At 30.3% G+C, this 13,690-nt stretch overlaps 4 protein-coding genes across 6 annotated transcripts; 1 reads left to right on the top strand and 3 right to left on the bottom strand.

Annotated features, from left to right (window-relative positions):
- Nucleotides 1-16: 16 nt before the first annotated feature.
- LOC114871714 (glycerol kinase) lies at nucleotides 17-2,645 on the bottom strand. The gene is made up of 9 exons (XM_029177945.2): nucleotides 2,481-2,645; nucleotides 1,946-2,204; nucleotides 1,650-1,873; nucleotides 1,369-1,575; nucleotides 1,182-1,292; nucleotides 853-1,106; nucleotides 575-780; nucleotides 342-473; nucleotides 17-275 (listed from the first exon to the last, which is right to left on the bottom strand). The coding sequence occupies exons 1-9, from the start codon at nucleotides 2,553-2,555 to the stop codon at nucleotides 193-195; spliced, it is 1,551 nt and encodes a 516-aa protein (XP_029033778.1). The 5' UTR covers nucleotides 2,556-2,645; the 3' UTR covers nucleotides 17-192.
- A 372-nt stretch (nucleotides 2,646-3,017) lies between these two features.
- On the top strand, nucleotides 3,018-10,981 carry LOC114871709 (vigilin). 2 transcript variants are annotated; one of them, XM_046288099.1, is made up of 24 exons: nucleotides 3,018-3,040; nucleotides 3,142-3,210; nucleotides 3,957-4,159; nucleotides 4,239-4,454; nucleotides 4,546-4,752; nucleotides 4,824-5,039; nucleotides 5,112-5,295; nucleotides 5,375-5,689; nucleotides 5,765-5,874; nucleotides 5,951-6,107; nucleotides 6,380-6,555; nucleotides 6,629-6,760; nucleotides 6,835-6,981; nucleotides 7,047-7,205; nucleotides 7,277-7,411; nucleotides 7,496-7,714; nucleotides 7,795-7,930; nucleotides 7,998-8,149; nucleotides 8,224-8,352; nucleotides 8,447-8,557; nucleotides 8,618-8,815; nucleotides 8,884-9,102; nucleotides 9,187-9,446; nucleotides 9,501-10,981. In XM_046288099.1, the coding sequence occupies exons 3-23, from the start codon at nucleotides 3,998-4,000 to the stop codon at nucleotides 9,406-9,408; spliced, it is 3,702 nt and encodes a 1,233-aa protein (XP_046144055.1). In that variant the 5' UTR covers nucleotides 3,018-3,040; nucleotides 3,142-3,210; nucleotides 3,957-3,997; the 3' UTR covers nucleotides 9,409-9,446; nucleotides 9,501-10,981. The 2 variants fall into 2 exon arrangements, with proteins under 2 accessions (XP_046144055.1, XP_029033770.1); XM_029177937.2 differs by having other exon boundaries at nucleotides 9,187-10,981.
- A 94-nt stretch (nucleotides 10,982-11,075) lies between these two features.
- Nucleotides 11,076-11,770, bottom strand: LOC114871721 (dual specificity protein phosphatase 19). Its single transcript, XM_029177957.2, has one exon. The coding sequence runs from the start codon at nucleotides 11,677-11,679 to the stop codon at nucleotides 11,098-11,100; it is 582 nt and encodes a 193-aa protein (XP_029033790.1). The 5' UTR covers nucleotides 11,680-11,770; the 3' UTR covers nucleotides 11,076-11,097.
- Nucleotides 11,743-13,518, bottom strand: LOC114871717 (tRNA pseudouridine synthase-like 1). Of its 2 annotated transcripts, none has more exons than XM_029177952.2 (6): nucleotides 13,302-13,518; nucleotides 12,999-13,110; nucleotides 12,758-12,892; nucleotides 12,538-12,684; nucleotides 12,218-12,452; nucleotides 11,743-12,007 (listed from the first exon to the last, which is right to left on the bottom strand). In XM_029177952.2, the coding sequence occupies exons 2-6, from the start codon at nucleotides 13,097-13,099 to the stop codon at nucleotides 11,765-11,767; spliced, it is 861 nt and encodes a 286-aa protein (XP_029033785.2). In that variant the 5' UTR covers nucleotides 13,100-13,110; nucleotides 13,302-13,518; the 3' UTR covers nucleotides 11,743-11,764. The 2 variants fall into 2 exon arrangements, with proteins under 2 accessions (XP_029033785.2, XP_029033784.2); XM_029177951.2 differs by having other exon boundaries at nucleotides 12,999-13,136; nucleotides 13,302-13,516.
- Between the last annotated feature and the right edge of the window lie 172 nt (nucleotides 13,519-13,690).

Below are 13,690 nucleotides of genomic sequence, written 5' to 3'. Positions count from 1 at the left end.
TATTAATAAGATCTGCTTAACGCTTGACAAAAAAATATGTATTATTTTTATCCTACATTAAATATATGGAAAACTATATTACATGCTACGTATAGAATATTGAGCTGCCCACTAATGTCTAGATTATTGCATTTAAATGGTACATTTATCGCATTTATCACTCATACTTACGTTTTGTTTTAATTTATTTAATTATTTACTAAAACTAGAAGAACAATCCCATTTCATAGATCTTTCCACGGCCATTTTCCATTTTGAATATCTCAAGTCTCTTTCTGAAATGTAAACATATAATATTTATAAATTATTTATCTATACGATACTGCTTATAAAAATATTACCATATTCTTTAATAGTGGGCGAAAACGTTGTAATTTGCGATGCGTCTACATCGTTAATATCAATGATGCCTACTCCAACACCGGCTAATATAGCAGCTCCTAATGATGTTGTTTCTACCATATTAGGCCTTTCTATTTAATTTAAATCATTAAGATCGTATCGGTATATATTAAATTTCAATAGAAATTTATTATAAAAAGTTTAACGTTAATTAATGAACATATATACGTACCGACGCATATTCCAGTTAAATCAGCTTGTAATTGCATAAGTAAATTATTTACCGTCATTCCACCGTCAACCTGTAACGTTGTCAATTTTGTTCCTGAATCTTTTACCATTGCTTCTAAAATATCTCTTGTTTGAAAGCAAACGGCTTCTAAACTTGCTCGAACGATATGGTGTTGTTGTGTATCTTCAGAGATACCACAGATCACCCTAAAATATACACAATTATGATTTGTAATATTCGAATAATTATTTCGAGCGTTACTATGATAAGTTGTCTACCCCCGTGCATCTTGTTCCCAATATGGTGCATATAAACCAGAGAATGCGGGTACAAAATATACGTCTCCAGAACATTCTACATGTTCTGCCATGTCCTGACACTGTGCAAAGTTACTGAATAGTTGCATATTATCACGTAACCATGATAAAGCTGCTCCAGCTACAGCTACTGATCCTTCTAATGCATAAACTGCTGGGGATTTACCTATTTTATATGCAATAGTTGTTATAAGACCCTGGGTTGAATCTACTTTCTAAAAAAATGAAATATTTAATAAATGAACTAATTCTGGATTATGTACGTATAACATTAGCAAGTAAATACATACAACACTTCCAGTGTTATACAGTAAGAAACAACCTGTTCCATAAGTAGCTTTTGCTTGTCCAGGCTTTAAACATAATTGACCAAGAAGAGCTCCTTGTTGATCACCTACACACTGTAAATGTACAAAAAAGACATATGAATTTAGTTAAATATTAATTTTTAAGTACAGTATTTCTCTAATAATTTACCCCTGCTATAGGTACACCAGCAAGCACTTCAGGATTTAAAACTGTCCCATATACTTCAGCACTAGATCGTATTTCAGGAAGAATATGTTGCGGAATTCCAAAAAATCGGCATAATAAAGGGTCCCATTTTAATGTTTCTATATTCATTAACATAGTACGAGAAGCATTTGAAACATCTGTTATATGTAGTTGGCCTTTTGTGAGATTCTGTACAGAGAAAATTATAATAAATCATAAATGGAAGAGGTTTAGAACAGATACATTAAAATTAATGGTAATACCCAAATAAGCCAGGTGTCAACTGTTCCAAAAGCACATCTTTCTTCATCTACTGCATGTTTAACTCGAGGTATATTGTCAATAAGCCAACGTATTTTAAGAGCACTAAAATATGGTGACATTGGAAGCCCACAAAGTGGTTTTAAATAATTTTTATTTCTTGATTTGTTAGGTACACTGTCCAATATATCCTCTAAAGTTGTAGTTGTTCTCATATCCAGCCATACTGTAAAATTTCATTCTATATAAGCATATAAATGACATTATAAGAATATGTAAATAATGGACAGTGTGTTACCAATTGCATTGTGCAATGGTTCTCCTGTATTTTTATCCCACACCAAAGTGGTTTCTCGTTGATTGGTAATCCCAATTGCTTTAATGTCTGATACATTTAAACCAATATCCTTTAATTTTTCTACTGTTTTCTTGATACATTCTCTGACAGCTTGGATAATCTCTTTTGGATCTTGTTCTACCCATCCTTCTTGTGGGTACTTCTGCTTAATTTCAATCTGGTGTGAGGCTACTACTTTTTTATGCAATACATCAAATACCTAAAATAAATATGATACATTATGCTTCAGGTTTCAAAGCTTTTTATTAATACATTATTGTTTATATACAAAGTAACAATTACATTTATCAGGTTTACAAATGAAGAAGAAATACTGAAATTAATAATGAGAAAGTTATAGAAGATATCATAAAGTAATCATAGTGATCTACAGGAGTATGTTCTACGTGAGGTTCAAGTTCCATTTAGCTATCTTGGTCAATAATTATCAATTTTGGTATGTGAATTTCTATAAAACAGAAAAAAATGTACTTACTAGAAACCTAGCGCTACTTGTTCCTTCGTCGATTGCACCTATAAATGGCCCGGGATGATTCAAGTTTTGAGACATAGTATATTTTTTTTGTTTTACTTAAAATTCAATGAAATGTTCAAAAAAACATTTAGAAGTATTCGAACGATGACCTATACTTAATCTTTATCTTACCTTGTTACATAATTTATACAAAATATAAATCTTGTTCAGTGACAGTGATGTATATATTACAGATGAAATAAAAAGATATTAATTTACTTCCTGTTCAGTATATTGTTTTTATTGATTGCGTTAGAAATACATTCTTTATTGAACAATGTCGTATGGACTTTGGAATACAGAGAATAAAAATTAACTGTACAATTTTACGTTATAATTTGTTTCTTTGTTGTTTATAATAAAATTAACATTTCTTCCATATAAATATTATTTTTATAGTGCTTTTTTACATTACAAGGTTTGCAATGCAAATATTTCTATAGATCCTTCTATTCTAGTAATTTTCTGCGCTTTAGCCAGTATTTATCTCATTTCACTTTGCGTTACCGGTAAGGACGGACGTACGTTTGTGGGTGTAGTGAACAATTATTTGTTCGATGATAATTGAATTAGATTAAGTGTTCATCAGTGTCTAATACACGTGAATTTTGTAATGTTTCAGGCAAATAACTATTAAACTGGCTTCGTAATACACGTTTATTACTTGGCCGGATTTCTTTATTACGGTAGAGTAAGTATTATTTCATGGATATGTCGTGCCTGCTCCATGTGAATCCCTCTCCGTCTTTCTTCTTGTTCTTCTCACTCTGAGATATAACGGCATCAGACTTACATTGCAAATCTTCTATTTCGATTGAAAAATACAGGAACACTATTTTTGATCTCTGCAATGTGCATACATTCATTTTTAAAGAGGTTACCGATCTTATGACGTGTCAAGTGAATACTTCATTCCATATGGTGGTCACTGCCTCAACCACTTGGTGGTCATTGACATGCTGGCATTTAACTTGAACTGTTTTCCTATTTCCCACTTAATATCGCAATCATTATGAACTTTTATAGGTGTTAAGCATTTCAATCTATTTTAGTTAAATATACAATCATTAATCAAATATTTATGTAAAAAAATGTATTAAGAAAAATTGTTCATAGATATGGACACTATTAATTTTCATAAAAATTTCTTACTATTTTTTGGAATTTTTAATCTTTCTTTCTTTATGTTAACTACATTTTCTCAAACAATGTATTGTAATTGTTAAAATAATAAAATAAGGTATTTAATTTACAATATAATATGCATATAAATATTGCAATTAAATTTTAGCATATAATTGATTATATAACTCTTCTTATTTTTAAATTAATTGTATAAAATATAAGCATTTCATATTTAAGAATTGCACTTGTCTCTAATGGTGATCCTTATGTGTTAAATAATAGTTCCCATTTGATTAATAATTTGTGTTATAGTGCTACTGTAAGGACTTGGCACGGAACAGGACAACCCCATCATGCAGCAGCAGTCAGTAATGGAAGAGGGAACGGCCTATGAGCCACCTACTTATGATGAGACATTCCCAGTTCTTCCTGAGTCAGCTAGTTCAAGTTCAGGAAAATTAAATATTTTCTCTGTAAATAATAATTTACAGCTTGGACGAATAACAATCACACAGGTATATACCATTTAAGTGCAATGTATATATACAATATCTTGATAACATACTATTTTATTGCTTTCTTTTTTTTTTTTAGATATTTCGCGTTCCCGGCGAAGAACGCAAATTTGATCACAGTGATAAATTTGGGGAACGTGAATCCATACGTACATGTAAAACAATAATGAAAGAGACAAATACCAATATTGAAATAGCATCATCAAAAGATCAATCTCTTACATTCCTAATAACTGGCAAGCAAAACCAAGTATTGGAAGCTAAGCGCCGAATTTTAACAACATTTCAGACTCAGGTTAAATGTTATAGCTAGATTAAAGATTTTTTATTAATTAACTTTACGTTAATTAACAGTGAATGATCTAATAATAGAATTATCATTGTAGGCAAGTAAACAAATTAGCATTCCTAAAGACCATCATCGTTGGATTCTTGGAAAACAAGGACAGCGCCTCAAGGATCTAGAAAAAACAACTGCAACAAAAATAAATGTTCCATCTGTGCAAGATCAGTCAGATATAATCACAATTACAGGAACAAAAGAAGGAATAGAAAAGGCTGAACATGAAATTAGGGTCATTTCAGATGAACAAGTAAGCGATACAATTTGTTAGTTAATTAATATCATAAAATGTAACATATACATTGAATTTTTATGTTATAGTCAAGAAAAGCATTTGAAAGAATATCTGTGCCAAAAATATATCATCCTTTTATACATGGTGCACACAATGAGAATCTCAATGCTATGATGGCAGAAACTGGTGCTCGAATTAATATTCCTCCTGCTTCTGTGCAAGAAGATGAGATTACTATTGCAGGTGAAAAAGAAGGTGTCTTGGCAGCAAAGCAAAAAATTGAAGATATTTACAGAGATATGGTATGAAAGTTCGAACGGAAATTATATACAATTGTCATTTATTTCAGAATTAAAATAATGATTATGATTTAGGAAAAGAGATGTACAACAGTATCAGTTGAAGTTCCCAAATCTCAGCACAAATATGTTATTGGTCCTCGTGGTAGTACTATAGCAGAGATATTGCAAGTGACTGGTGTAAGTGTAGAAATGCCTGCACCAGATTCTCCTACCGGTACTATTACACTCCGTGGACCTCAAGAAAAGCTTGGTCAAGGTAATGTTTAGTCTGTATTTTTATAAACACTTAAACAAATATATCAACATCGTGTTAATAAATGTATTCAATAATACAGCATTGACTAAAGTGTATGAGAAAGCAAACAGTGTTCGTACGGCTGTTGTAAAAGCACCTGTGTGGATTCATAAGTATATAATAGGACGGAAAGGAGTGAACATTAAACGTATCACACAAGAAATGCCGAAAGTAAATGTAGAGTTTACTGGAAAGGAAGACAAAATCAAGATTGAAGGTCCTCCTGAAGAAGTAGAGAAAGCACAAAATGAACTTCAATTAATGGCTAGTGATCTCATATCCAAGCTTACTTTTACAGAATTAAATGTTGATCCTCGATTTTATAAACATATTATTGGAAAAAATGGATGCAATGGTGAATTACTTCGTATTATTTTAATTATTATATTAATTATTTACTAAGGTGTCATTATTATTTTTCTCTGAACAGTAAATCGTGTAAAAGAAGGTACAGGTGTTGTTATAAATATCTCTGAAAATGACGGTAGTAATATTATTCGTATTGAAGGAAACCACCCTGGTGTGCTCAAAGCTCAAACGGTTTGTATTGTTTCTCTAATTTATATACAAGAAGTAATATGTAGTTCATATTTACTGACATTTGAATTTATTACAGGAATTAGTAGAAATGGTGAGAAAATTAGAAAATGAAAAAGAGAAAGATGTGATAATAGATCATCGTTATTATCCTAGTATTATCGGAAACAAGGGAGATAATATTAAAGAGATTAGAGATAAGTTTAACCAAGTACAGATTACTATTCCTGGTCCAGGTATGTAGCGTGATATATATTCAATAACTAGAACTCGGATTTATGCCAGGTACAAACATTCAAAAAGACCTCGGCCCTTGTTGGCGCTTATCCAACAGGGGCTCGATGTTAATTTTTAGAGTGCAGACAATATATATCATTTTGCATTGTTATACACTCTTTTTCTATTAACTATACAAAAATAGAATACAAAAAATTAACAAAAAATAATTACATAAAACTTTTAATATTGGCGCATTTTATATGATATTTAAAAAATTTTTTGTTAATAGGTGAGAAAGAAGATATAGTAAAAATTAGAGGACCCAAGGAAGATGTAGATAAGTGCCATAAATATCTAATGAAATTAGTAAAAGAATTAAATGAAAATAATTATGTATTAGAAGTACCCATTTTCAAACAGTTCCATAAATTTGTCATTGGAAAAGGCGGAGTAAATATTCGTAAGGTTGGTATCTACTGCTAAACAGCCTAATTATATTTTATCTTAAATTAATTATTAAATGTAATTTTTAATGTAGATTAGGGAAGAAACACAAACTAAAATCGATTTACCTGCTGAAGGTGAGAAAAGTGATGTTATAACTATCACAGGAAAAAAGGAAAACGTAGAGAAAGCTAAAGAAATGATACAAAAAATACAAAATGAATTGGTAATTTAGCGTTTTATTTGTATAGAAATAAAATAAATATGTAAAGTAGTTAATTACAATATCTTTTATATTAGGCTAATATCGTTACCGATGAAATAGTAATTCCACCAAAGTTTTACAATTCACTTATCGGTACTGGCGGAAAATTGATTCATTCTATTATGGAAGATTGTGGCGGTGTTGCAATTAAATTTCCTGCCGCAGAGAGCCGAAGCGATAAGGTAAAGAGTTTAAACAATAGTAATAATTTACAATTTTTTAATTTGTCATTATATTTTGTACTTAGGTAACAATTAGAGGGCCTAAAGAGGATGTTGAAAAGGCAAAACAGCAATTACTTGAACTTACAAATGAAAAACAGTTATCTAGTTATTCGGCTGAAGTTCGTGCCAAAGTACAGCATCACAAATTTCTCATTGGAAAAAATGGTGCCAATATTAAAAAGGTTCGTGCGTCAGTTATATTAATGAAGTTTTATATATGTTCACGATATTTACCTATTTTTATTTCTTCTAGATAAGAGAATCCACGGGTGCACGTATTATATTCCCAACCGATGACGATCCAGATAAAGAAGTAATTACTATTATGGGAAAGAAGGAAGCTGTTGAAAAAGCTAAGGCTGAACTAGAAGCCACAATTAGTGAAATTGTAAGAGTTTCTATGACATTTAATTACTTCTGAATTTATGCGTGAAAATGGAATTATTTTTAATCATATAAATTTGTATTATAGGATAATATTACTGAAGGGGAAATTCATATTGATCCAAAGCATCACAGACATTTTGTAGCTCGCAGGGGTGGAGTACTGCATCGTATTGCAGATGAATGTGGGGGAGTGCAAATTTCATTCCCAAGAGCTGGTGTTGATAGTGATCGAGTCATTTTGAAAGGATCACACGAATGCATAGAAGCAGCGAAACAGCGAATGCGAGAAATTGTACAGGAACTGGTAAATTTTTTGAATAAATATCCTTTTGTTAATTCCACATTTCTCATAGAAATCAAAATTATATTACTTATATTTCTTAGGAATCTATGGTAACTGAAGAATGCGTAATACCCCAGAAACATCATCGTACAGTAATGGGAGCAAAAGGACGTAAAGTGCAAATGATTACGTCCGAATATGATGTACAAATTAAATTCCCTGACAGAGATACGTATGGTTAGTGCATGAAATTGTTTTTTGGATAAAATATTAACACACCTTCATGTTTATATTTATATTTTAGATGAACAACGTGTAGCGGAACAGATGAATGGTGAGAATGGGGAAGTTACGGATACTATCCCAGTCTGTGATATTATTCGCATCACTGGACAGCCAGAAAATGTAGCAGCTGCTAAACAAGCATTATTAGATCTTGTGCCGATTACGATAGAAGTTAGTTTTCTCATGAAACACTTTAAGTAGTGTTAAATATCAAATAATTATATAAAATGTAATATATATTATAGGTAGAGGTACCGTTTGATCTACATCGTTCAATAATAGGTCAAAAAGGTCGTGATGTGCGGGAACTGATGAATACATATGATGTTCATATCATGCTGTCTCCAGCAGAAGAAAAACTTGATTATATCAAGGTATGTATGCACAGTACCGCACATTGTCAAAATTAAGGTTTCGCAGTTCATTATTATTTAAAATCCAACAATAACAGTATGGCTTGTTTATTAGATTTCTGGAACTCCTTCATGTGTTGAAAATGCAAAGCAAGCTATTCTCGATAAATGTAAAGCATTGGAAGCTGAACGACAAGATAGAGCTTTAAAATCATTTGAATTGAAGGTAAGTTTAATTATTTTAGTAAATGCCATGTTCTATAGTATTAACTTGCTTTTTTCTTAGATTAAAGTTGATCCAGAATATCATCCGAAAATAATTGGTCGAAAGGGAGCAGTAATTAATAAAATACGTAGTGATCATGATGTTCAAATTAATTTCCCTCGTAAAGGTGATCCTGAAGAACATATCATTACAATTACTGGTTATGAAAAAAATGCTTGTAGCGCACGAGATGATATTATGAAAATTGTCAATGAATTGGTAAATTTATACATATTTCATATCTTAGAATTGGATAGTTTTTAATAAAATATTTCTTTTTAATATAGAATGGTTTGACAAAAGAAGAGGTGCATATAAATGCTGCTGTACATTCACGTTTAATCGGTTCGAAAGGTAGAAATATTCGTAAAATAATGGACGAATTTAAAGTGGATATCAAATTCCCAAGAAAAACTGATCCTGACCCTAATATTGTAACAATTGTGGGTACGGAGGAAAATGTAGCCGATGCGAAAGATCGTTTATTGAACTTGGAAGAAGAATATGTAAATATTGAATAGACTGCTGTTATCTACATTTTAATGCTTAAGTCTTGAAACATTCTATTATATAATATTATGAAATTTCAGATTCAAGATGTTTTAGAAAATGAATATCGTGAAAATTTACGCTCGCCTCAACGCGATGAAAGGAATTCTGGAAATTCCGGCTTTGTTGTGAAAGGAGGACCTTGGGAACAGCAACCACAAAGTGCTCCGAATACCGCCAGCGTTGAGGAATTTCCTCAATTTGCTGGGTACTCTCACGTACCTGTGACTAATCCTGACGGTCCATGGGGCGTAAAACGTTAATAATATCAATCCAGTAAAACTCACTGAAAAACTATAAGGTAACATTATATAACTTTCCTCTGACAAACGATACAAAAGGGTACACACATTAGTGCTAGGTGGTTCCCTGTTCCATTACTGATGTTGCTGCATACGACCTGGCCACTCTATTGGACTCTGATACTGGTTTACTACATAACGTTTGACGATGATGTTTATATTTGCAGTTCATATACTAAATAACCTATGTATCTGTAACTGTAACGCATGATATTTTAAGTTGATTGCCATGTTAGGAATATACACACATACAGTCAGACGCAAATTGCGAGTGGATTTCATTCATAAACAGAACGTCTGATTTCTTCATAACTTACTTTTACTGATATGCCTTTCAGGTACAGATATGTTGTACTTAAGACTGTGGCTTCGTAGGAACTAATTTTCTTGTGTATATTATATATTTTTCAGATTGTCTCTATCCGCATAGATTGTTCGGTTAAACATATTTCGTTTAACCGGATATAATGTTTTGTTAATTTATTTATATTTTTTGTATATAAATTGCATTTTTTTTGTGTTGGACTTAAGTGAAATCGTTTTTTAACTATCATGATGATATTAGAGTCTGTATCAAACTTTTGTGGAACGTAAAGCTTTAAGGTCTTTCTAAGGAAAACGTTCTTAAACATGATTTCCTGTCTTTTCTTATGTAGGTAATGTAATATAATAAAATCGCTTTATACTTTTAAAATTACGGTACACTGAACAAAAAGTGCAAGTATCTGCCAGTAAACTGAATGTATATTATTAAATATTGAATTTAAGAAAAAATTAATGAACATTAAATATGCATTGGGGGATCATGATCTTTAGAAGGCCTTGCTATAATTCCACTGCTTTTATGCAGTCATCAAAGACGAGACACGAGATTATTGGGATTATTAAAAGAGAAAAGAAATCATGAATATCTATAATTTAAAAGCGATACGCCGTATTCTTTGAATAGCTAATTTTATTTATTCTTTCTGTTTTAATGTTTGCTGTATGATGTGCAAATTTTTGCATTCTACTATTTATGAGGCCAACTAGCTAAGAAAAGATATTCGGTTCAAGTGCCTTGTCTATTTTCTTCAAGACAGCTCATTTCAATTGTTGGAGGAATGTGAATATTAGTTTATATATAATTATATATAGTATATAAATATTGATAATAATTATTATATATATATAATCAATATGATAGGTATTGTACTACAAGGTACAATAATATACTACCATCATGAATAAAATAATAGATACTATCATGTATACAGAAATTCACCTATATTTTTTAGATTTACAGTAATTTTTATAAAACTACTTGGTATGACGACTTACATGTCATCTCCAACGCATGGTGTATACGCATATGCCAGAATTAGCAATCTTAATATGCTTAGTTTTGGCTACAGATTTGATAGATGCTGTGCATGAATGTACCTTTTCTAATGAATTATAAATACAAAATAATTGTAATTATGAAATAATATTCTCTGTACACATGTCATGATATATGAATTCTATTGTAACAATATATATATATACACACATATACATATATATTATAATTAATCTATTGTTAAAAAGGTGTTATTTTTTCCTTCTATGGTTTGTAACCATATTTTTAAATAAGTTGTGGACATTAATTACTTTGTCAATTTAATATATTTATTGGAAAATAGATGAGGATCGTAACATTTTTAATTGTTTTACAAATCCTTCGTTAGGTTTAATGCAATTTCTCAATTTTTTCACTTTGGTATAAGCATCACTGTAAGATAACTTTTCGGAAATTATTAAATAAGAAATAATAATTGCTGGTGAACGAGATACACCGGCATTGCAATGTACAAGAATATTTTCATGACGATTTTCGTGTATAATTTTATAACATCTTTTTACTGCTACAATTAGATCAGATTCAGGCAGATCTAATAAATCACAGTTATAATATTTAATCCCATCAAATTTTACCGTTACGTTAATACCGATACTTAAAATGTGACGAATATCATGTTCTTGTAAAATTTCTTTACTTGCAACAGGATCTTGCGAACTCAGAAATAGTCCAGAAATTATTTGACTAATTTGAAAATCAGGCTTATTATCTACCACAAATGGTATTCCAGCTGGTAATTCTTTCTTTTCACCATCAATTTCTTCGTACCTTTGTCCAAGCATATTAGTTACAACAGTTTTACAAGATTTCAGATGTAACTTTTTATTTATAATTAAGCTTTCTAAGCTCATTGTTATATAAACAATACTTGGCAGATTTAAGGTAAAATTGTAGAAATTAAAAAAGTTAATTCATTTATGTCTGTACACAATTTACTTAATTTTCATCTTCTGGAATGACTATAAATTGTCTATTAGGACACGTTTTGTATTTTATACAATATTTATCTACTTGATTTTGACAGTACTCTACATTTACAAGATATAAACCAAATCCTGGAACTGGGTGTATTTGAGTAAGCCAATTATGATGGCCAGGAACTTGTAACATTATAGTTATATCCTTTTCTGTTATTTTTCCAGTAGCTAAGGCAAGTAATGTTCCTACCATCCGTCTAACCTGTAACAAAAATTACATTTACATCAGATTTACTTAATGACTGAAATTTAAATATATTCCTATATATAAAAGAAGTATAATTATACTGATTTATAAATATTTGTCAAAAAAATTCCTCAGCAAAGAAAGCAATTATTCATTGGACTTCGACATATTTGTAGAGAGTTAATAACATTCAATTATTATTAAAGATAATATTGGTAAATGTACCTGTTTATATAAGAAAGAATGTGATGAGCATACAACATTCCAAAAGTCAAAATTTTGGGACAATGTATCATATGGCATAAGTGATTGACCCTCTTCTATAGTCAAAGAATTTAATGTCCTTGTAAAATTGATTGGTCTATTAGATATTTTTTTTGCACTAAACGTTTGAAAATTTTTTGTTCCCATAAATAATTTGGTTCCTGCTTTTAATCTTTCTAAATCAAAAGTTTCTGACCTATTATGTATATGATACAAAAGATTATACAGTAATCAATAATATATTTTAAAAAGAATGTATCTTTAATGAACATAAATAATACCTTAAATGGTAACACTGTGATGCTTCTATAACAGGTATTCTCTGTTCATTCTTTTTTTTAGCTATCATAAATCTATACATATATGTTCTAGACTGTACAAAATGCCTAGCATGAAAATCTAGCTTCACAGGAACAAATTCTAGAAGTCTTAAAATGCAATGTTAAGTTACTAAATATTTATAAAGAATAAAAAGTATGTTAATAATAAGTAACTAATTACCTAATATCATGATTACATTTTATCAGATATCGATTAATAGCTTTAAGTACATTGTCAGGATTATAGATAGCATCATATTTATTCTCTATGTCAATGTGAGCTGCATTACACAAAGCATGAACTCCAGTATCTGTCCTATATCATATTTTCCAATTATAATAAAAGTATAACTGCACCAATATGTGATGATACACCGTATATGTAAAATAAAACAAAAGCAAATCTATACAAACGTATTCACCTGCTAGAAGAATAGAACCTTGGCCTAACCATGCATTTTGGTATTAATGTTGAAAAAGCAGATTCTAAAGTACCTTGAATAGTATCTGTATCATGTACCATAATGTGGTCATCTGTAACAACATTTTTCTGGAGTCCTCTAAAATTATATATATATATATCTATCTCGCATATCATATTGTATTGACATTTTTTAAATTTATCTTTTTGCACTTTACAAAATATATCAAAAATTGTTATCTTTAATAATAGTAAATATTACAAGCTACAGTAGAATTAAAATAAAGTATATTTGTAATTATACCTGTACTGTTTTCCAAGGTATGAAAATCTAATGAAATATCTTTTCATTGCTTTAATTTATCAAAACGTACAAGGTCTATTTAACTTTTTAGTTATAAATTAAATGTGCAATTTACTTTTACAACCTGTAAGTTTATTTATATGCACCAGTGACTATAGATACAAGAAGATTGGATAGGTTTTGAGAGGGGCATGATTTTGAGGATCCCAGACACCCCAGATGAGGTTAAGCCTGGATATATGTACAGACCACACCTCGTACAACTGAAAAGACACAATTTTGACACCCTTGATTCTGTTTGTTTAGAAATTAGTCAAAATCAGCATAAGACCGAACAGTTATTAAAATAATTGTTTGATACACTTGTATTTTAAAAAGACCGCCATAAA

The sequence above is a fragment of the Osmia bicornis genome, chromosome 12, assembly GCF_907164935.1.
Source record: "Osmia bicornis bicornis chromosome 12, iOsmBic2.1, whole genome shotgun sequence".
NCBI lineage: Eukaryota > Metazoa > Arthropoda > Insecta > Hymenoptera > Megachilidae > Osmia > Osmia bicornis.
This window is presented reverse-complemented; position numbering and strand designations above follow the sequence as displayed.

What these genes read in the sequence shown, in the direction of transcription:
- LOC114871714 (XM_029177945.2), bottom strand. Translation starts at nt 2,555, where the DNA reads ATGTCTCAAAACTTGAATCATCCCGGGCCATTTATAGGTGCAATCGAC. An exon ending in CAAGTAGCGCTAGGTTTCTA is followed by an intron (nt 2,205 to 2,480) that starts GTAAGTACATTT and finishes TATTTATTTTAG; the next exon opens with GTATTTGATGTATTGCATAA. An exon ending in TGTATAACACTGGAAGTGTT is followed by an intron (nt 1,107 to 1,181) that starts GTATGTATTTAC and finishes TCATTTTTTTAG; the next exon opens with AAAGTAGATTCAACCCAGGG.
- LOC114871709 (XM_046288099.1), top strand. Translation starts at nt 3,998, where the DNA reads ATGCAGCAGCAGTCAGTAATGGAAGAGGGAACGGCCTATGAGCCACCT. An exon ending in GATTACTATTCCTGGTCCAG is followed by an intron (nt 6,108 to 6,379) that starts GTATGTAGCGTG and finishes TTTTGTTAATAG; the next exon opens with GTGAGAAAGAAGATATAGTA. An exon ending in CCCTGACAGAGATACGTATG is followed by an intron (nt 7,931 to 7,997) that starts GTTAGTGCATGA and finishes TTTATATTTTAG; the next exon opens with ATGAACAACGTGTAGCGGAA.
- LOC114871721 (XM_029177957.2), bottom strand. Translation starts at nt 11,679, where the DNA reads ATGAGCTTAGAAAGCTTAATTATAAATAAAAAGTTACATCTGAAATCT.
- LOC114871717 (XM_029177951.2), bottom strand. Translation starts at nt 13,348, where the DNA reads ATGAAAAGATATTTCATTAGATTTTCATACCTTGGAAAACAGTACAG. An exon ending in TACCTTGGAAAACAGTACAG is followed by an intron (nt 13,137 to 13,301) that starts GTATAATTACAA and finishes ATATAATTTTAG; the next exon opens with AGGACTCCAGAAAAATGTTG. An exon ending in AAATGTAATCATGATATTAG is followed by an intron (nt 12,685 to 12,757) that starts GTAATTAGTTAC and finishes TTGCATTTTAAG; the next exon opens with ACTTCTAGAATTTGTTCCTG.